The sequence below is a fragment of the Geospiza fortis genome, unplaced genomic scaffold (genome assembly GCF_000277835.1).
Source record: "Geospiza fortis unplaced genomic scaffold, GeoFor_1.0 scaffold162, whole genome shotgun sequence".
Classification (NCBI taxonomy): Eukaryota; Metazoa; Chordata; class Aves; order Passeriformes; family Thraupidae; genus Geospiza; species Geospiza fortis.
Window position 1 is genome coordinate 1,147,912 of NW_005054316.1, and position 23,005 is coordinate 1,170,916.

At 34.3% G+C, this 23,005-nt stretch overlaps 1 protein-coding gene across 1 annotated transcript in view; it reads right to left on the minus strand.

Annotated features, from left to right (window-relative positions):
• STXBP5 (syntaxin binding protein 5) overlaps positions 1 to 23,005 on the minus strand; it is a 122,649-nt gene that overhangs the window by 32,592 nt on the left and 67,052 nt on the right. The window contains exons 8-18 of the mRNA XM_031056239.1: positions 20,456 to 20,579; positions 19,328 to 19,406; positions 13,269 to 13,423; positions 12,158 to 12,230; positions 10,089 to 10,236; positions 9,793 to 9,860; positions 8,698 to 8,738; positions 7,600 to 7,820; positions 5,933 to 6,111; positions 4,042 to 4,167; positions 3,414 to 3,565 (exon numbers count right to left, since the gene is read on the minus strand). Of these exons, the coding sequence (XP_030912099.1) occupies positions 3,414 to 3,565; positions 4,042 to 4,167; positions 5,933 to 6,111; positions 7,600 to 7,820; positions 8,698 to 8,738; positions 9,793 to 9,860; positions 10,089 to 10,236; positions 12,158 to 12,230; positions 13,269 to 13,423; positions 19,328 to 19,406; positions 20,456 to 20,579 (1,366 nt within the window). The remainder of the gene's footprint in view (positions 1 to 3,413; positions 3,566 to 4,041; positions 4,168 to 5,932; positions 6,112 to 7,599; positions 7,821 to 8,697; positions 8,739 to 9,792; positions 9,861 to 10,088; positions 10,237 to 12,157; positions 12,231 to 13,268; positions 13,424 to 19,327; positions 19,407 to 20,455; positions 20,580 to 23,005) is intronic.

Below are 23,005 nucleotides of genomic sequence, written 5' to 3' on the forward strand. Positions count from 1 at the left end.
TGTTGGCAGATACTGATAATCTATTGAATTGATATTTTATGCTGAAAAATACAGCATAAAATACCGGGTTTTTATGAGGAAGGACCAATCCTTCCTGCCTTTTCTGGATGTGACTGAATGTACAATAGCAATATGCTGCTCTGTTGCAGGCTGCCTGTGCCTAAATGCATATGTAAACTAGTATGATTTTTCTTTTTCCTTAAATACACTGTTGTTGTCTCAAAGAATTGGAGTTTTCTAAACCAACTGCATTAGACAGAAAAACACTTTCTCTAGGAATATTTAAATATTAAGTACTAGTACTCCCTGAAGATTATGAGTTCTATAGCCATTGAAAATACCTTATTTATGGATAGAAATAATTTTGAAGTACTAAAATAGAAATGCTTTCAAGATAGAGATTCAATGAAGGCACATCTTTCAAAGCAAAAACAAGGAAATATAAGCTCCTTGCATTTTTGAAAACACTAAATGCAGATAGTGAATGTCCAAGAAAGAGAGAATGCAAAATCCAAAGGTGTTCCGAGTATCTCACATAGTTCCAATCCTATAAATAAATCAAAGGGCAGTACTTAAATGTAACAGACTCATTATTTGTGGAAAATTATTGAAGCAATTATTGAAGTCTGGGCAACACTGAAAGAACTACAAATAATGAAAAATGTTAAATGATAACTAAAGAAATTATTTTCAGTTTTTAAACCACTGTAGCTCCAATTAACCCAGATACTGTCAGGATGGTAAACAGAAAGAGAATTACGTGGTTATGAAATTAACTCTTGGGTACAAAACTTGTTTAAACTTATTCCTAAATAAAATAGTCCAAGTTAATTCAACTTTACAATATTTACTAGTTTTGGGATTTCTACCCATCTTTTTCATTTTTTCAAAACAATAATCAATCAGTGCCAGATCCTGGTTTTCAGTTATGTATTATCTTAAGGTGGAGGCATTTCTTTTATGCCTAGCCCCCCTTCTGCCATGGCAGTAGAGGAGGAAAGACTATAGAGGAAAGCAGTATTTGGCATTTGAAACTATCCTCTGAGATGCATTTCTTTTTTCTTGTTGGGGGAAAAGAAATGGCAGAACTAAGACTTGGACCACAATTTCAAGTTTCTTTTGCAGTTTGGTTTGTTTGTTGTTTTTCTTTTTAAACTCCATTTTTACAGTAGCCTAATCTGCTCTACTTCATTAAAAAAAGGGCTGAGATTACCTACCTCTGCCTGAGGGCTGGAGAAAACTGGCATCCTAAGAAAATGAACAATGCTATGCTCTTAAAAAAATAAGCGTTACATTCTCCAGGTCCTTGGATGCTGTGAATGATGTCGTAAGTCAGACTCTCTTGGGTAAATTCGTGGTTCTGATGGCGTACCTTCCTCACACAGATACCTGAACTTCAAAACTGCTTGGAAACTGAACAGGGCTGTTCACAAACACCTCTTAATCCCTATAAACAACATTTATGTAGAAGTAACTTTTCACTTTTAGAAGAAGAATCTCTCTGTAATCACAATGTTTATTCTTATCATTGCTACTAATACTCTAACTGTGGACCTCTGAAGATTTTTCTGCCAGAAAGGGAACCAAGCAAGGAAAATTTCTAGTAAAATAACACTAAATTTTTGAGTAAGATCTTAGCTCTATAAACACCAGTAAATTCTAAGATAGGATCTCCTTTTGATTTTGAGATTTATTTATTCAAAACCACAAAATACAGAGACTACTATGGTTGCTTTATTCCTTTAAATTTCTTTTAAAGATATTACAAATGAGAAATACAATGGATGCAGGATGGATTGAAATCAGTTTCTACAAGTAAAACAATTACTTAAAAAGAACTAAAAATAATAATAACTGTGAGTGAACAAAACCAAAAAATCAAGTTCAGATGTTCAAAAAATATTTCAATGCCATGAGATGACTTACTTATATAAGAGGTGCGAAGCTTTTTCACAGACTCTGAATATAAGTTAGAAAGGCCGCACATGCAAGAAGCCACAGTCAGCATACCTTCATGAAGCAATGAGAAAAGGAAAGACGGAGACACTAACAGTACATTTGAGACAGAAAAGCCAGCCAAATAACTTGTACAACCAGGTTATTAAAATGCCATTGCCATGCAGATTGTTAGTATCAGAAGTTAAGATGAAAAAAATATGACTTCATATAACAGCTATATTAATGAGCAAAAAGGGCTTTCATCATGAACATCTTAGAGACACAGTTGAAACACAGAGTTATGTGAATCCAATTTATTGGATCAAAATAACAACAGTTAGGAAAACAAAGGCAAGTGAAGTTTAAAGCTCCAAAAGGCAGTTTATAATCTACATGAATGAGGCAGAATTTAAGCCCTTTACTCCCAGGACAAATTTACACAGTCAAACAGTAAAGCTATTTCTTTCTCTCACAGTTTATATCACACAAGAAAATATTTTATCTGACAGGATACCGACTGTGTATGCTCTGCTCTGTATGAATGATTTTTACATCCAATTGCTCAGTTGAAATAAGCTGACTGGTGTTAACTGGATCTTTTTCAAACCATTCATTTACTAAAATACCTCCTAGAACATCCATTTCAATTTAAATAAAATATTACCCGAAGAACTTACAAGGATGCTACTCTGGATCTCTTAAAGAAATTAACAGTCAATCATGAGGAAGGGGTTTTTTGAACAGCTTATTATTATGTCTTGTGCTTTCTGAAATAACTTAGGACTATCCATGACATATCAGGGAGAAGAAAATTTTAAAATACTAAATTTTCCTTTTGGTTACAAAAAGCTTTGCATTTTGATTGAAAAGTCACTTTCTATTTTAGCTGAAAAGGAACACTCTTCAGCATATTTTAAAATCAAAGTCCTTTTTTTTCTATTTCAAAGAGATTTATTTTACCAGTTTATGTGTAGAAGTTTATTTTGTTCATTTCAATCAAAGGTTTCCTCTCAAGCATAACATAACAGTATTAACAACATGACATAATTTAGCTCATCAGGGACATTTCTAGTCAAATTTTAAAATAGGAGCCAAAAGATCCAAGCAAACAGGCTATCTGCAAACATTAATGGATAACATGTAATATGGGTACTAGCTCTATCAGAAATATCAGGATACTTCCTCATGCTGTGTAAATTCTTGTAAACTGCAAAAATCCGTTGTAAATGTTTATTTTTTTCTTAAAATACACATTACACTGAAAAATAAGTAATGGTATGAAACATCAGTAGATTCCACTAAGCAACAATTTTTAAGGAAAGATGAATTAACAAAGCTGCAATAGTGACATTAGCACAAGATCAAGAAGAAAGAAAACCACAGTGAAGAAAGTGTGTATTCTTTGAATATAAACAAAGACTAGATGACCAACTGTGCCTTTCTTCTGAGCTTAAAATATATTTTGGGTTACTCACCTCCAGATGGTTGCCGAGTTTTTCGGGGAGACCGTGGCTCCCTGCGGTAGGGATCATTGGAGCCATACAGTTCAATAGTGCCTAGATTCAAGAGCACTGTCTTCTGGAGGTAATCAACCATGGCAATACCATTACAGTTTCCAAAAACTACTCTGGAGAAAGAGAAGTTAAAGGAAATACAATGCTAATTAAATGTCGGTAATGTTTCACACAAATATTTTTTGCAGTTCAGCATTTAATACTTCCTAATTTTTAGGAATTATCCTTGATTGCACTTATTTACAAATTTGCAATTTAGAGTGCAGTATTGATTAATTGTTCTCTTGTAAAAACATGGTGCCAAGTAGAACAGATCACTGTCAATGTCCTTACCAACCTACCTGACACAGAGCCTTAAGTGACACTTAGTCTTGGCTGTACAGCGCCAGGTGAGGAAGAATGATGCTGATTTGCCTCTGCTGTTAGCATCATCAGTATCTGCCACGACTCAAAATTTCAGAAGCACAAGAAACTGATTACCTCTATGTTGCTGTGCAGCTCATGTGAACACACACAGAGACTTGATTTTAATGGATAGTTTTAAACCACTGTGATGGAATAATCAAAGAACTCTGCAGAATACACTTACAGGCCATATGCTGAGTTGATGGCTAAGCTGGTTATCTGTTGAGGAGGTTCTCCACTCACCCACACCAGCTGGATAACGAGCTCGATTTGGTAGCCTGGAGACTGCTTGAGAGGAGAATTTTTGACTCTGCAAAGTAAACAAAACATGGCGTTCTCAGCGTCTCAATTTTTTCCTTATGGGATCAGAGTTCATTAAATTCTAGACCATGCTAGATTTTAAAATGTTGGAAAAAACTATTACCAAAAGCAAACAAAAGCAACCAGAAGAAAAAGCCACAGTGAAACTAGGAATTCACTTCTTTTGATTCACTACCTAATTGAAAATTCATTGAACAATGATCACATATTTTTCTTTTTTTCCATCCTCAGAACAAGGCATAACAATGCTATTAGGCTGTTTTATCTTTAATAGATACAGGTGCTCAATCAGTGTCTAAAAAAGGTGTTACACATTTTTTCAGAGTTTCCAAAAGAACTGATTTAGAGAACAGAAGGTGGTGAGAGGTGTATGTGTAATAAGCACAAAGAAAAGGGAAACAGAAGCCCAATGTATTAAGATAAATGCAAATAAAAAGCTGACAGTATGGCAAAACCAAAATGAAAACAAGGAAATTATTGCAATGGTAGACTAATTGTATGCAATGAACTTGGGACTGGGGGAATTGAAACTCCTGTAAAGATTTTGTTTGCATGCTGACAAATTTATGCAGAAAAAATTAGGTCTTGCATTTTTTTACATGAAAAAAATTATGTAGAACAAGCTCTTGTCTCCTCAATTCCACTTATTTTACCCATTTATTCTCACTAATGGATATTTGAAATTGATATTTGAAAAATTATTTGAAAATATTTTACATAAGTCTAGAATTGTCCAATTTTTCTACTTAGGTGAGTTTCCTTCAGTCCTTCAGAAACACACCTCTCCAACTCAGTACAATCAATACAATTTGAAAACTCTTACTCAAATAAAGCAGCCCTATCAGAACTGTTTTCTGGATGAATACACTCAAAAAATTAAAATCCAAGTTGGGATCTTAAATTTCAGAAAACAAAGTATATACTTAACTTTATATCCCTAGATATACATTACATATTTCTTATATTGTGTTAGAAAAAGTCATGGCTCATAAGTCACAGAATGCACTCTTGTGGGAGGAAAAAAAAAGACTTTTTAAACTCTAATTTCTCTAAATGGGTAAAAGCTCACACAAAGAAGCTTGCAGAAAAAACTCACAATTCAAAAAGATCAAAAAACTTGACAAAGACCTACAATGAGAGCACTATTAGGCATCATGCAAAGTGAAGATCCATGACAAAGGGACATTTGATTCATTCTGTTTCCAAAACACAAAGTTGTTCCCTTGCAAGACTTTCAAAAAAAGAAATCTATTTATAAGCCTAAAGAGTTAGCACTCAGCTAGCTATCTGTAAGAATTTTTACTTCTGATTTGCTTCTAAAACTTAAGGCGCTGCAAAACTAAGAGATGAGACATATTCAGATATACTTGGTCTAAAGTAAAACGTCAACTTTCCTGTTCATTACAAGGACAATAAGATATCAAAGTGATGGAAATACTGCTATTAAAACCTGTTTGCTCTAAGGCATGATCATCTATAGTTATGCTAACATCTATGCCAAATTTTCCTAAAATCAGGTAAACCAAAAGAAAAGGATTTTTTTTTAAAGTCAGGTTAAAAAGTTTAGAAAAATAATATTGCAATATTTATTTCTTAAAGCAGAGCTCAGATTTCAGGTACTTGAAAAACTTTGCTTTACAAAATAAAACATTTTCACCAGCAATGACATATCCATAAGGATATCAAAGTACACATACTCTGACATATTCTTGCAATGTTTCAGACTCACTGACAGTATAACAGAATAAACTTACTTTAAGCATGGGACATTATCACGAAGTCCATCGGATGAACTGCTACTAGTAGATGGATGAGACTGGGGAACAATGGATTGGGGATTGGAACCTGTGCCTGGAGTTGGTACAGGCGGCACCTGCTCACCATCTGGAGTTTCAACATCATTTATTTCATACAGGAGACGTACTTCCAGCATCTGTTAATTAAAGGAAAGAAAAATATCTGTAAAGGCTGCCTTTCAAATCACTGAATATGAAATAAATGAAGTGCAACTGAAGGTAGTAGTGATAAATGTGACATCCAGAACTTTTCCATCTTTTGAAAGATAACTGTTTAATAGACAGTGTAACAAAGACACATGTAGTATTCAGAAATACAGAGTCATACTATTACAGACTGAATATCTGAAGATTGCTGGAACTTGAATGTCTGACGTATTTTCCAGTCTTTAAAAGTTTCCTTCTTAATAGTGAAAGAAATTAAATACTGGACCCATTTAATTATCGTTCTGCTGACATACATATTTAGTTATGAAGATGACTTGGTTTATGTACTTCAGGAATGGTAAAACAGAGCTAAATCCACACAGACTGCTAAATTTTTACTGATGTAATACTGCACACATGTTGACTTAGTTCAGTGTTTGATGTTGTGTTGAACTGGATCATGCATTTTAAAGAACTGAAAATTCATCATGACTTAGGTTTCCTTGTCCAGAATCTATAACAACATCAGAATTAACTGCAGTGCAGTGTAAAAGAAGTTTTCAACTGTTTTATTATCATCTGCAAAATAGAACTTAACTCGTAGACTATAGAACTATGTAGTATTTTTTTAAATGTCAAAGAGTACTCTAGATTAACTTGATTTGAGCTGATTCATAAAAACTTAGAAAAAAATTATTCCCTAAGAAGGGAATGTGCTTGTACATTAAAAAACACCCAAAAAAAGCCCCACACCTCAGGTCCTTAAACTACGGCTTACAAGTGAGCAGAATAGGGAGGGGAGGGTGTGTGTGTTGGAAAAAGGAGGTGAGAGAAAAAAACCAACTATATTGCAATTAACACTTAGAATAGGCAACACTTTATAATTAAATGTTGAGTTTTAGTTCATACATTCAAATACATAAATTTGTATGTTTCTGATTTAATAACAAACTTCTCAACTCTTGTAATAGAATAATTATATCTTATACAGAATAAAACAGTGACACAGCAAAGTTCTTAACAGATTTCACAGCATTTTTGGCACATTTTTATTCTTCTAGCTCTGCGTACTGCAGAAGTTCTGACAGGACAGATGGTAATTATGAAGACTCAAGGGATCAACTCCCTAAAATCTTCAAAATTCTTCAACTCCATAGCTCATTCACTTCTGTTATCATTATACCTTTGATACAGCCAAGTTTTGATCCACTATTTGTTTTCATAGACAGACCAAAGAAAGATTATTGGCTGCAAAGCCTCAAAATGTCACTGAAAACCATCTCTGTGTGCAATATTTACTTTTGTTGAATTTCATAATTAATTACTTTCTTTCCAAAAACCCACATCTCTGTTTTGAGTCAATTACTTTTGTCCATTTCACTAATATAATTAAAGACAAAAAAACCCCAAAGAAATTGCTAGAACAGTCTTATTGTAGCTAAATCCTACAAAGTTAAAAAATGGTCATAACTCTTTACCGGAATGACTTCTGTTGTCACTTCCTGCTTGCTGAACCTGTAAATAATAACATGTGCAGAAACTCCAGCTATGCACAGCATTCTGCTTTCTGGACACCATGAGATGATCTGAATAGCATATGGATCTTCATCTACTATATCCGTGTTTGGCCTGTCATCTTTATTCCGTGATTTTTCAAATACTTTGGCTGTTTTTAGCTTATAGAGTACTTGCAACGTTACTAGAACAAAGCAAAAGAGAAAAATCAGTTTTGATCTAAACATATAGCCAATATATTGATTTAGGTAATTCTTGAATTGTATCCTTCTCAACTGGAATTTTAATTCTGTGTTAGACTTTTTTGCAACTGTCTACATGCTGATTTCAAACTTCACAGGCATATTGTCTAATCAATGGCCCAAATAACTGCTATAAATACTAATCACAACATTAGGAAAACCTAAATTATAGCATTCTTTCTCCTCTTCCATATTTCACTGGTTTTACCTGTATCACATTTCCCTAGTTCATCTGTAAGACTGTCCTATTAAAAAGACTATAAAGTTTTTGAATCAATAAACAGGATACTTGCAATTTCTCCCTTAACAGGTTTATTTATCTGTTTCAGAAAGAAACTAAGTATCTTTAACAGAATCTCCTTTTGACAGATGTATGCTGAATAGAATTTTTAAGCACACAATCAAGCAAGGTTTGCCTTACCCCCTCCTCTCTCCCAGGTTCCACTCCCACTCCAAACTGAAATTAAAGATCTATAACACTCCCAGCAGTCCTCCTCCCAGGTTTTAAACATATACATTGCATCTGCTCCCTCCCACAACCACACACGCCTTAGCCTTTTGGAAGCTCACCAGTTTTCCACACATTTTCAAAGACAACTGATGATGATTCCAAGATTGCTTTAAACAGCTTTTAAGTACCAAGAGTAAGGTTAGTTCCAACTAGAGCAATTCAAACATCAAACTTTGTGCCATTTCTACTTTCAATTCTTGCTGCATTTTTCACTGTGAGCTGTGTAGAATATCAGAAGTAATTGACCCTTTAACTGAAGAGGAAAAATCTAAAACTGCACAGGAAAAATCTCTACTGAAAACACTTACTTGCTGATGCATCCCAAAACTTGATTGATCCATCAGCATGCCTATGAAATATAAAAAAAAAGAGATGATGCAATGATTAGTTGGAGTGCTTGACCTCTATGGGAAAGTTGTTAACATTCTATTTTTATTAGTCTGTTAAGTGACACTTTATTTTCACAATTTATTAAAAGCCAATATTTTACCAACATGTGCTCCAATTACTTTGGACAGAAGAGACTAGAAAAACATTTGAAAGGTAACTTCTTGATGGTCCTACTGTAACATATTCAGTTACCATTTTAAATACACACCTTACCATGCACTGTTTTTTAAAGATGCCCTATATTAAGAGCAACACTTGTAAAGAAGATGCCTAAATATACAGTATCCCACTGTTAATGAGTCACCTAACTTGTTTATTTAGCCTTGAGTTTGAGAATCAGATGACAATATTTTTTCATGACTGTCTCAAAGTCCCTGCAATGTGTAGTACAAGGTGACAGTAATCCTGATTAGGGCTAATGGGCTGTTCTAAAAACACTTTAGTAGTCCTCTCACTTTCAGTGATACACTGCACAGTTATAAATTAAATTTCACTTATGTTCCTTATTAGAAAGATCAGTCTCAAAATGAACAGATTTAAGTAATTCCTTGTCCTTTTTGAGATAAAAAATTGGCTTCTCTTTGAAAACTGAGCTCAGGAACTACTTAATGGACCTACCAAGCTTTAAAACAATACTCAGCTATTTTGCAAAAATCAAAGAATAACAGGCAATTTTGATGCAAGATATTTTTATAACAAGCCCATGTAATCACAATTAATAATAATAATAATAATAATAATAATAATAATAATAATAATAATAATAATAATAATAATAATAATAATGCCTGTGAAACACCTGCTATGATTTTGTTACTACCTTCCCTTCCACATTCTGCTTTACTTTCTCAGTAACACGTCAAGGAGATCATGCCAAGGACATGTCTGCTGATCATAGTTTCGTGAATCACTCAAACCACTCATACAAAACAATATTTTAACTGAGAAACAAAACATTCCCACTTTTACTTAACGAGCTAAGAAAGTTATTAGTAGACTATGGTATCACTTACCCTGTAATAATGATCTCTGAATAGCTCTGAGTGATCACACCCCAGTTGCCTCCACTGATAGGCCATTCCTGGAAGATTAACAAATACACTGAGGAAGAAAATATCATACAGTGCAAAGTTAAGGCAAATTACTGCAGATCCTCCCCAGACATTAGCCACATATATCCTCCTCTGCTATTAGTCACTGTCAAAGGCAGGCTGAGTCAGGTCTTTGGTCCTAGTATGGCCACTCCTGTTATTCAGAGCTTCTGGTTGTCAGTATTTTAAAATAGAAACGTGTGTAGTAGATGTTGTACCTTCTTGCTGTAACCTTGACGTTTCTGTCGAGCACCAACTGAATAGAGTGCAGGTATGAGATCCACAGGACAATCAGCAAAATATTCACAACAGGTAACCGGAGACTCATGTATAGTCAAAGGATAGGGATTCTCAAAGATAGGATACCTTTAAAAGAAGAAAGAGGCTAACTGTTAATCTAGGGAAATTTTTTTTTTTAAGTGCAGAACACAAGTAAAATACTAAGGACTAAGCTGGCATTCTTTTCGTACTGAGAAAAATAAATGCATATCATATTAGATCATGAACAAATATACTAGACAGCTTTACTGCTCATCCAGTACACTATAAAGATAGTGTAGCTCTCCGGATGGAATCTAAAGTTTGTACAGTTTTTAGAGTTTTTCTAGAACATTATTATTCCCTGTCATTTTATATTTTCAAAAGCTTACTAATTTAGTGGCCTGTGGAAAAAAAATTAAGCTATCAAGTCTCATTTGTAGTAACTTGGAGCTACAAATTTATTTCTGACTCTTCAGTCTATTCTTCTAGCATAGAAGAAGGAAGATTCCCATCTCACTTGGTATTAGCACATCGTACTAAAACAGAAAGTTGTCCAGCATTTTGCATGGACAAATTTTGTTTAATCCACTTGCACCTCCAAGATCACTTTCTGAAAATTACAAATAGGAACATCCAATTACCAATTGGAAGAACATACACACCACTACCTCCATCTGAAAAGTGACAGAGGCTTAATGAGGAAAAAGGTCAATCATACTAACAGAGGTAAATGTATCTGTGTTCAAAGAACATTTATCACCAGAGAAATACATGCTATACATTGTTTTCCCTTTTTTATCTCCCCTTTTTTGGTGAAGGTGAAAAGACACAGCTTCTCAACCCATCTAAAGGAAAAATTAACAACAACAGATGAAAACATCCTGCGCATCAGGAACTTTATACAGAGCTATATGGAAAGCTACAAATATATTTTAAAAATTACATGCAGAAGAGGCTTAACTTTAACAAAATATGACAAATCCCTGAGAGAACACAAGGTAAAAGGAAGTCTGTAGATTTTTTTGGTATTAATTTTATTTCTTTTTCAGGTGTCAAAAACCTAATAGTTTGCAAGTCAATCATAACAAAGACCACTATAAAAACAGAAACTGCTGAAGATCTTTTAGTATGAAATAGAATAAGCTTTAACAACTTCAAATTTCAGGCACTTCAAACTAAATATGAATGCTGACACTTCACGTTCTTGGTATATCAGAATCAAGTTTTGGATACAGCACATGGCCATGTAACATTTGGAAAACCTAAATGAAATTGCTAAATAGCTGCAGAGATATCAGGACAAAACTTTATCTTCTTACAAATTCCATAGAGTCTTCATTATCTAAGGTGTCACCATTGACTTTGAGGACAAATATTTACAGGTTTTCGTTTTGCCTTAGAAGGGTGTTCTTCACAAGAATTTTTCTCCATTGACCATTGGAGATTTTTAACCAGGAACAGTACCAAGGTCTTACCTAGCTCCTCTGCTCCTGATCCCTTAACAGTTAGTTGTTATTGCCTACACAAATTTCAATACCCTTCATAAAAATATTTTGTAGTGTTTAGAATTTTTAATCACCACTAATAACAGTGTATGGACTACTCCATGGGCAAAGCAACAAGAGATTCATAATGTTTTAGGCAGGTATTATTTGTGAATACTGCAATACAATACTCCTTTTAAGCAATTTCTTACCACAGATGTAAACCAGAGAGTAGATGTTACCTTCAAATTTTATATATATGATATTATTGCATCAGTATGGAGTTACTTTAAGCAATACAGGTAGCAATTTATTTAGCAATAAAATCAGCAAATATTTAAGTGACAACAACAGCAAAAATTACTTGGGTTATCTGATCAGTTCTCCCTGCTGCCTTCCTCAAAACTGCAAGATCCCCAAAACTTCAAACTTCTTCAAACTCCTGAGGTATTAGGTTAGACTAAAAAGCTATAAAGTAGAACAGTAAGCTGATCACTGGAGCCAATGATTAAAAAGATTTAAAAGATTAAGAAGATTCTTACCCATTTTGTGCAAGGTCAATCAGTACTAAGTCTTTTTCTAGGAGAACAACTACAGCATATGGTTCCTGAAAGTCTGAAAACAACAACAAAACATTACCTATTGGTAAATGGAGCCCATGCATGTACAGCCTCAAGAATGGAATAAGTGCTTGCACTCTGGCAGCTGAGATTAGAAAACCACTTAGATCACTATAGTTTGTATATTTTATTGTATATTTTATACATGCAGACTCCTGAATCATCCAAGTTAAGTTTGGAAAAATCATGTTCTTTTATTCAATATTCTCAACAGCTCAAATAACAGAAAAAGGAGCATGCAGAGTAAATTCTATAAGCAGGTTATATGAGTGAAAGAGCCAATTTCTGAATAACATCCTCCCACCCCTAAACTGCTTTTCCTCATATTCAGTGGAGTTTAAGTTTTACTTCCTTACAAAATGGCTCAAAACACAGCTGACTCGACAGTAAAATAAGAAACTTGAAAAAGTTTTCAAAGTTTAAATTGCCCTCTTTCAGCCAGATCTCAAATTCCAAACTAAGCAGTTTAATATACTCTGATGGAAGCTGACAGCTAAAACCATTGGAATCATCAGCAATATAAGACTATTCATCTGAAATAACTACATAAACTATGATAAGAAATCCTCTGCTGTAAAAGAGAGATTACAGGTTAGTTTGAAATCCATCTAAATATGGGAATAATAAAGCCACTAAAAATAATAAAAAATAATAAATGAAATGCTCCTCATGGTTTAGCACTGACTGGAAAGGCCTTATGTGCCCAAATATCCAGAGATGCACATATCTGCTCCAGTAACTACAGCGTAAAGTTGTAATGCTTTTAGTCTGCACATGCTTTTGGGATTAAAAAGGAAAAACCATGCTATGAGTAATTGGCTTTTTTCTAGACACAAAATTGGCTTTATAATGAACTATTCCATTCATGTTTTGGCAAGTAAAACCCATTTCAGACAATAGGAATAACAGATGTTGCTGCTGTAGTCTGATCCCCAGAGATAAAACAGAAAGACAATAGTAAAGAATATTCTGATGGGATAAAACTCCAACGATAAGAAGTCAGGGTACAGGGAAAAATCTTTACAGAACCTACCATTAGGATATGGAGTTTCACACAGGGTTAGAAAATCAACAATAGAATAATCCATTTCTAGCACAGCAGTACTTTTCCCATGCATGACTGTTAAACAGGGTCTTCTTCCTACAGTGTCATATGACAAGCCTCCTGAGAGAATGATGAAAGGCTCCCTGGAATAAAGCAGAAGCATTTAGGATCAAATCAGGATAACCTGCTAAAAGAGACTGGGCAGGTTTTGCAACCTTATGATAAAATTCAATGAAATATCATTAAGCAGAGATGGAGTAAAAATAATGCAAACCAGCTCTCATCAAATATATAGCTTGGGTATGTATTTCAAATCTTACTCTAACTCTTGTTTAAGTCAGACATCTCCAAACATTTTGTTGACTTAACCAATCTTTATAACTTCTTGGCAAGATGAGATTTTTTTTTAAATTGCACTAATTTAAAGTTGTTTCCTTTCTACTGAACTGCAGATTCAGATTTGCCAACAGTCCCATTTTTCCATAACACAAAACACCTCAGCAAAATCAGGAAGAAATAATCCCATTTACTTGCTGTACAGTAATATGTCTGTCTTGGAGATGCAACCAACTGCTGGGTAAGCTTTAAAGACATAACATCTTTTAAGCAGCATCACACACTTACTCTAGGTGTTTTATCTGTTTTTCCCCCATCACCATGCACAAAATTCAAGAAACTACTTTGTCATTCTTTATTCTTACTGCAAAATCAAATAGCCGAGTAGAGCAAAGCAGAGATATTTCTCTTCTAGTCTTGAGAAGAGTTTAGAAGCTTCCCTTGAAACTTTTTTGAAAAGCCTTTGCTGAAACATACATTTAAATACATCCAAATATTTCCAATATGCATATAATTTACAGTTTACTATTTCATTTGTTGAAAAACAAGATGAAGTAAATATGTTCATTTTACCAGGTATTTTCTTATTTCCTGATTGTCAAGAATGACTCATTTTAATACTGCTTATGCTTGAAATAGGACATAATCCTTTTGAGAGAGTAGACTGACTGTAAGTATGTAGCTTACATAAATGTTACTCGTTATTACTATTACCTGAAATTTCACATTATATTTCTGAAGGAAAAATAGGCACTTTGCACATCTATTAGTTGCCTCTGATCTACTTTTATGTTCACTTTCAGTAGAAGTTCTATCCTTCATTTGCATCTTCCTTGGAAATAGCTAGTATATCAGTATCTGGAGAAAATTTATACAGAAAAAACCCCCACCCGGATATATTGTAAAAAGAGAGGAAACTTTTTTTTTTTTAAATCCTTTCCTATAATACTATCTTTCTCATACTGTCTAAATGGCTTTCCATAGTTGGCATTTGAAACACAAAGTGAGACCAGATATGTCAGAATTATTGAAAACTGTATATTAAGGGTTTGGTTTATGCAGTTCACGAATTTAAGACTTGGCTGAGATCTATTTTGTGTTTGTAGCACCGAAGGTAAAGCAGACTGAGATAAGCCTCCAGCTTCTACAAGTATTTCACAATCTGCTTGATCTTCCAGAAAGACCTATGACCCAAGATTTGACAGGATCAAGGAGCACTGCTGGCTGAGGAAGCGACCTCAAAGGAACAGCCATAAATCAGACCATGGGTCCATCAAGTTCAATATCCTGCCTCCAACAGTAGCCCAGAGTGTATCTCTAGAAGAGGATTAAGTTTTCTCTGAGTCTTCATTTAATCTCAGCTTTTCATATTGAAACTTCACACAATCTTTCATGGTCAGGTCCATGAAGAAATTTCAAGAAAATTATACACTTGAACTTAGTCTGGTATTTTTCAGGATGTCAGTGAAGAGAAAAATACTGGTGGAGCTCTCATTGTGTTGGAATGATTTACTGCAGTATTTTTTTTGTCCATAGAAACCATCAGGTTTTCAAAACAATAACACTGCCAGGACAATTTGTACTAATTATCATAATTGCAGATTCACTGGGATCAACTGACATTAATAAAATTCCAATTTTTAATTTTTGTACATCACAGTGACAATTGTATGTCAGCTTCTCCAGGTTTTATTTCTCAAGGTAATCAAACTGCTTTGGGCAGGCTTTCCAGAGACAGTATCCTTTAGATGCAAGGAATGGAAGAGCTAAGAATAGAGCACACTGATCTGTCACACATTTTCCACAAATGAATCAAAGATTAAACCTGACTTGAGTCTGTCAGAAAGACCACTAAAAGTTTGTGTATAAATTTTTAATATTTTCATGAAACCATGGATTTACCACGAACACAAACTGCACATTTTCTAACAAAAGTGTTGCCCTTCAGCTGTGGTACATATTAAAAGGTTAGTGCACTTCAATTAGAAATACATAATTTAAAATAAAAATGTAGAAGATTTGTACTTTGTATAATAGATGAGACTGATTCACCTTTGGGAATTACATTTTGCCTACCTGAAACAATGGAAGACATTTAAAAAAACCCAGGTTTCAGAGCCTAGAGAATTGCTTTATAGCATTTTAATAGCAATTTATAGCAGCTGCTCATACAGAGATTCTTTGAAACAGTTCAGCTTCAGCAAGTTTGCAAGTAATCCCCTTACATGAATTTCCTCATCAGTGAAATATGTAGAATCACTTGGAGAATACTGTAAGAAACTGACTATAAAAGGGGGCAACAGGTCATTGACAAAAAAATTCAGAAAACACAGGATTAGGTCTTGCAATGTATGAAAACATAATACAATCGAGAGTTGAGCGGCTCACAATCCAGGATGATGTTTCTGTTCAATTTTAGAAGTAAACTATCACAAGTGAGCCAGCTTCTGACAATCCAGATGTGTGACAGGATGACATACAGAGAAATCAGGTCATTGGTACCATCTGGCTTACTTTTCAAACCCTGAGTAAATCTGTGGAGAAGTTAATCCTAGTATGAAGATGGAAAAGACTTCAAGAGTTAGTTTACCTTAATACTTGATGTCCTGAAGCAGTAGTGAAGATAAAACTATGAATTTATTTTGGGAAGTGTGGTTTTAAACCAATAAGCTGACACAAGAAAATAGTACTATTCAAACTAAATGAACAGATTAACAACTTTTACTTGGTGGGAGGCACCATCACTAATGTAACCTCGGGATCCCAATTACACACAACCATGAGATGACTCAGTCAGTCAATGACAGCTGCATCAGCTACCAAGACAAAACCCTTCTGAATTATGTTTTACATGGAGACTTTGGAGCTCTAATTTCTATTAGACACTGGCAATTTGACCATAATGCTAATATCAACCAGACTAAATACAGTAGGGCTCTGAGCCTGCACGTCTGGAAAGCGGTGTCAGGAAGGACTTGATCTGGAGGGGGAGGGAATGGCACAAGGAAGCTTGAGAGTACCTCTAGATTCTCTTTAGACAGAAAAAGTACACATAAAAGCAATATGGAACTAGTTCAGAAAGCTCGAAAGATAAGCTACCTTTGAAATTCAGTGCTTCTGAAAAGGATGAAGTATTTTAGATGAAGAGTGGCTGCAGTACAGTGACATTATGCTCTGAGATTGCAAAATTATGTCACTTTGCACAAGGAATATACAAAGAATGTACCCTTTTCACCCCTTATTCATCAATAGTAACCTTTCTCCCAGAAATAAAGCTACAGACATACTCTTGTTGCAGAGTAAGTTACTTTGGCTCTGGACATTTCACTTAGCACTATTTACAAAAACTTAAAAACCAAACCGACCAAACAAAAAGCAACAGAAAACCCCACAAAGTTTAGCAAATAAATAGATAGCCCATAAAACCCAGGAAAAGCCTCATGTCCTTCTTTTGTCCTGACCCCAGTTTTACAATATGAAATACAAAATGCAGGTAAAAAAAAGTGAGAAGGAATTAAAAATAGCTGCAACGGTAAAAAGAATAGTGTCTGTAGCCCTTAATATAGGTTGCCATAGGTTATGGTCCTTCCTTTTGCATGGTTCTGAACCACTTTTCCCAAAACCAGCTTACTAGAATTAGAAGCAGTAAAAAAAAGCAGTTCAGATCATATCAATGAAATGTTTTCCACTGGAGGAGATACAGAAAGAGACGTAGATCTTTGAGCACTCTGGATAGATAAGGGAGAAACAAAAAAGGGGTGATAGAAAGATGTTCAAAATAGAGCATGGAAATAGTGAACATTTTTTCCTAATAAAGATTTGAAATATAACTTAAATAAGCATTAAATAGTATCTCTTAAATGTAAGCTTTTTTGCTTTGCTTTGTTTTCTTCTGTTTTCTTATAATTTCTTTCTTAAGAACAGCTATAGTGTATACCATAGAAAAAAGTTTATTTGATGTTTCTTACATTGTTTCAGTGGCCTGAAAAATTTTTGTCCTGTCCAGAAACTATTCTCCTCTGTGCTACAGAAATTAAATAATTGATAAGAAATGACAGAACTTTAGCTAAAAGTTAAAATCTTGCTCATATTAAACAAATTCCAAATGACAAATAAAAAATCTATCAAAAATTTAGGTATTGAAAGGTAGTTCTGTCTTGCCTTAAAATTCTTGTAAGAGTACAAGTGAAACTGAAAATTGAGTGCAAACTGAAGTACACATAGCAGTAAATGAAAGGAGATTTGCAGTGCACTGCTTCTCTACCACAGTGCAGACTGGCGCAGTTTTGCTTGTTGCAGGTTTGTTTGTTTTTCTTTTTCTTCTCTCTTACTTAAAGTTCAGGAAGGGTTATCAATAATTGTAGATTTAATAGTACACTGAAGATAGAAAACATTAGACAGAAGAGTAAATTGAAATGTATCAAAACATTCAGTTTGGATAAACACCAGAAATTGAGAGGCGCAACAGAAAAAAAAAGCCAAACCAGGAAAAAGTAGCTTCCCCAAACCACCAAGAAATATTAGAAATTATTTATTAGAATAAAATTTTATTAGAATAAAATCCTCCTTAAACTATGTCAAAAGTCAAGTAGTTTTCGCATTGTAATACTATGCCACAGAACAAGCTCCAAACTAATTGTCTCCTTCAGAATGACTATTCATAATAAAAGAAGGCTTTTGATTGCAGAAATTGTAACTTGCTGAAGCTGAGATTTTTGATTATCTCTCTTTAAATCAGCTTTTGATATTTCAGTTGAGAAAGGATTACGCAGATAGATGTAGACTTTTGCAAGTAAAATATTGCTTTATGATGACAGATCTTTCTAAAACTGGGAGCCAGCCACAGTTTTAAGTTTCTATTTACCTCATTTTTAGAAGAAAATAATAACACCTAAAGCCAGTGATATTATGAGTATATAAACAATACTGTATTGTATCATTTAATTAACCATCTTCTACAAATTTGAATGCCTGAAAAGTAAATAAAAATGGTACACAAACCCCCCAAATATAAAAGAAAACAAACAAACAAAAAAAATCAGCTTTTGCAAATAGCTGAACAGATTTCCATGAATATTTTATCTTATATTGCACTTTTTACTCAACACTTTAGAACCACAAATAAAAGAAATTCCACACAGTTCAGGAAATCCATCCACCCTATCTGCAGTCTGGGTAACAAAACATGCTACTCTATAGATCCTGTAATTGCATCTGAGCCTCTTGTTGGAATTACAGCTTTGTTACATTCTCAATGTGCATAATTAGGCATATTTCACTACACAAATTACTGCACTCTCCTAGAAAAACTTCTGTTAATAACATTTTAGGGGGAGGAACATGTATTCAAAATTAAGAATATTCAATTTGGGATACTATTTATCAAAGTTCAATTTATCATGTCTGTGTTTTGGTGTCTTCTTTGTTTTATCAGCCTTTTTTTATTCAGAACTCAGAAAATTGAGCAAAAATGCATACAAGTTTCAGTAGCATGAAAGAAGAGTGTAGATAATACATTAGCAGCATCGTTGGTTTGTATACAGTCATTCATTCACACAAATTTTTGTATTTTATTCATCAATATCTGATTTACTAAAGCTAAAACAAAGCTCTACCATCAGAATATACACCCTAACAATTGGGAAACAAAGTCCATTCCCAGAGTGTTGCACTGTTACATATGCTCATTTTGCACACAAAACCAGTCTTACCCAGCTCTAGTTGTTTTATATTCCACCTTAAGGATAGGTTTGCAGGGTTCTGGCTTCTTTCCATCCTTCAGCTGCTTTCCTAAAGCAAATCATTTTCCTGTGTTAATCTTGCAGTTCCGTAACATTATGGCAAGTAATGAAATTCACTGCGCAGCTTGAGAAGTATAAAATTCACACAACATATATTCAACATCTTTGACAGTTATAGAGTATGCCTTGGAATAATATAATTAAAAATTTCTTAAAGCTCTCAACACACCAACTTTGAAGGTTTAGCAAAAAGAGCAACTCTAAACCTGACTGCTGGAGAAAATTTGTTTTCAAATATTTAATCCTCCCCTATAGTGCTGTTTTAAGTAGCACTAGGATATTTAAAATTTATGTTGTGTCTACCCTTTTGCAATTAAAATTGGTCAGCTTACAAGTAAAGTGAGGTTTATCCTGAGTATTATCCTTAAGGGCTAAGACTTCAATTCAGCATGAAAAGTCCGCTCTCTCTCAACTGTGCAATTATCCTCACTGATACATCCACACTTAAAAATCTTAAGTAAATAAGTTGCTAAGACATGAAATAGAGACATGCACACCATGGCATTTGTGTACAACTTACTAGAAAAGCAGCAGTTTATTTCACAGAAGAACAACACGTAATGATAATTTCCTAGATTAACATTAATGAAAGACCTCTCAGAAGCGGGAACATCTTACCAGATGCTATTCTTGTTCTGTTACAAACCCTCCCGAAAATTTATGTGGTAATCTACACACTTATACATAAAACAGGTACTTGCATATATGTATTTTAAACAATCTATGCAATTGTAATATAAGCAAAAAGCAAGTCCTGCGATATATGCATGAGTTAACTCTGAGATCAGTGCCATTGTGTGAAAGACAAGCTTTAAGTTTAAAGAACTAGAGAAAGCTGCACTGATTTGGATTCTTATTTCATAAAGATTTTTCTTTTTCAAGTGAAATCTATGAGAAACTGGCACGACTGAGAAAGATTTTTACTGCATTGCAAGTACACTTTTAATACTTGTTTTTTGCAAAACACACTTCTATTAAAAACAAGTTCTTTGTGTTTTAAGAGCTGTCAAGTGCAGTGGGTATCCATTTTCACCTTACCATGTGGAGTGATTGTCTGGAATGGTTTGGTAGGAGATTTTACATTCCATATGGTCAAGGTACCATCTGAGTGACTACAAATGAATTGTTTGCCTTCATGATGCCAAGCCACAGAATGGATAGCCTATGCAAGAAAAAGCAGAACAACATAAGTTGTGCATCTTATTATCATTTTATTCTTACACCTTTCTCAATGACATTAAACAGAAAACGCCAATTAGAAAAATTATTAATTAAATAATACCTATCCTATTACATCCTAGTTAACCCATGTCAAGTTTTCCTTACATAAGTAGGGACACTTTCAGACACACTTTACCTATCAAAAATAGTGTCTTCACTGTAGCGACCTGCTCAGGGAGAGCAAGAGGGGACCCCACGCACCCTCCCCAGTGTAGTACTGAAGTATTCTTCCATTAAGGGCAGCATGAAGAGAATACCTGCAAGCACTTATTTAAGCTTTGCTAACCAAAATTTTTCAGTATTGGGAAAAACATATTGTCCAGACAAAAAACATAGGATGAGATTATTAAGTTCAAGTATTACATATTATTTTGAGATGTTTATGTGCATGTGCACAAGAGGCAAGCATTGGGTCAAAACTTCCATAAAACACGAATTGAAGTAACAAGATCTTTTTGAAATTATGGTGATGATAGCAAAGTATTAGCCTGGATGCTGTAATATTGCAATGGCAGCTTCAAGGTGCAGGAAAGCACAGGAATCTACTAGTAAATCTTCCCATAAATGAATCATCTCTAGATTCCTAAAATTAGGAACGGAATGATTACACCATGCTACATAAAAGCTACAGAAAACAGCTAAATAAATGAAATCTAGTTGCTGCCTTCAGGCAAGAAGAAAGTAAATAATGATGCAAAGAATACAAATATGGCAAAAATATTGACTAGCAGGAAAGGATTGGTGCCATTTCTGCTTCCAGCATCTCTGTTAGTTATAGCATGAAAATATCAGTAAATAATGAAACCGTAAAGTATTTCTCTACTACCCAGAAGGTGCAAAAGGAACTATTAACTGCAAGAAAGGTGGAACTTTGGTATTACTGAAAATCTAAATTTTATGATGAAGACATTACTCTAGGTAAACTAGAAAAGCAGGCACTGAATAAGTGAAAACTGATGGACTTTACAATACCCTCAGTGGATACCTTCAGTAGTGATTCTGTCTGTAAGAAGGGCTTACACTCACTCCAGCTCTGCAGGAACCTTGGGATTTCCTCTGTGAGGAAACTTGGGTATGTGAACAGTAGAGAACTGTAACCAGCAATGACAGCCTAAGCAGCAATTATTGGGTGAAGAGCACATCTCAGGACAGATCCAAGCGAGCTTTGCTCAAACTGATTATACACAGATCAGGTCTTCATATTTCATGAATTATACAGAGAGACAAGACAGTTTCCAGCAAACTGAATGGGAGAATCCAGAGCTTAAATGACAGAGGAAAATGGCTATGCTACATGAGTCTAGAATCTCCAGTAAAAATTTCCCCAATATAAATTAATATAACATCTGGATATATGTAAACTACAGATTAAGTTTAGCATTTCTTTGTGAAATTTAATATTGTTCCCTATGTATTGTGGAATCATTATAGATTTTTTTAAGACAGATTTTGTGTACCAGTGTCACATCTACACGTGTAGCTCAGAAACAAACCTACATGCCTCACATGATGTTTCCTACTATCAAAGTGAAACACTCTTGCTCGTTCTGCCTGTCAAATAAATTTTTATATAGCAAAAACTGGTATTATAAAAGAAATCTTGCATAAATATTGAGTTTTTATTTACCAACATTATACCAAATAAAGCAAGGGGTCAACAATTTTGAGCGTGCAGACTCAGTAAAGAGAAGGTGGCATTTAAAAAAGTTCATCACTGACAAAATAAATGTCTACAGCAGGCTTAGCAATACAATATAATCTCCCATATGAAGTCTAACCCTGGCAACAGTAGGCAGCCTATAGCGTAAATGAAACAGTTTGATCCACATTTATGTAAAAACAGGTCTTAAGAACCAGTAAGAAGGCAAGTTTCACAAAAAGAAGGAAGAATAAATCTGAGAAATGATCACTTCTTCCTTTCCCTGAAAAAGAATGTCAGGAGAAGGGAAATGCAACAACTTGTTACTCTTGAAACAGTATCAATGCTTAAGAAGATAAAAAGATCTGAGCACAAAGGAGAAGGATGACTGCTCTCACTTTCTGCAAGGAACATGGAGGTAAAAAAAAAACCTCTGAAAGAGAACAATGAGCCTTTTGGCTTTATTTACTGCCTAGTTTTAGTCTCTTTAGAGTCACTTGTCATATTTAGTAATGCAGCTAAATATTTGAAATATATGCTTTATGTTTTCTAAAATAATCCAACAAACAACTCTGGGGCTGAGTATGATAAACTTTTGCATAGAGCAATATCCTTTGCTATCACACAATTCACAAATTCTTGTAAGCCTAAAAAATAAAAACCAACTTCATAAGTAGCTCCAGCACTATCTCAAGGTACACAACAAGCTGGCCTAGTGACAAGAAAGT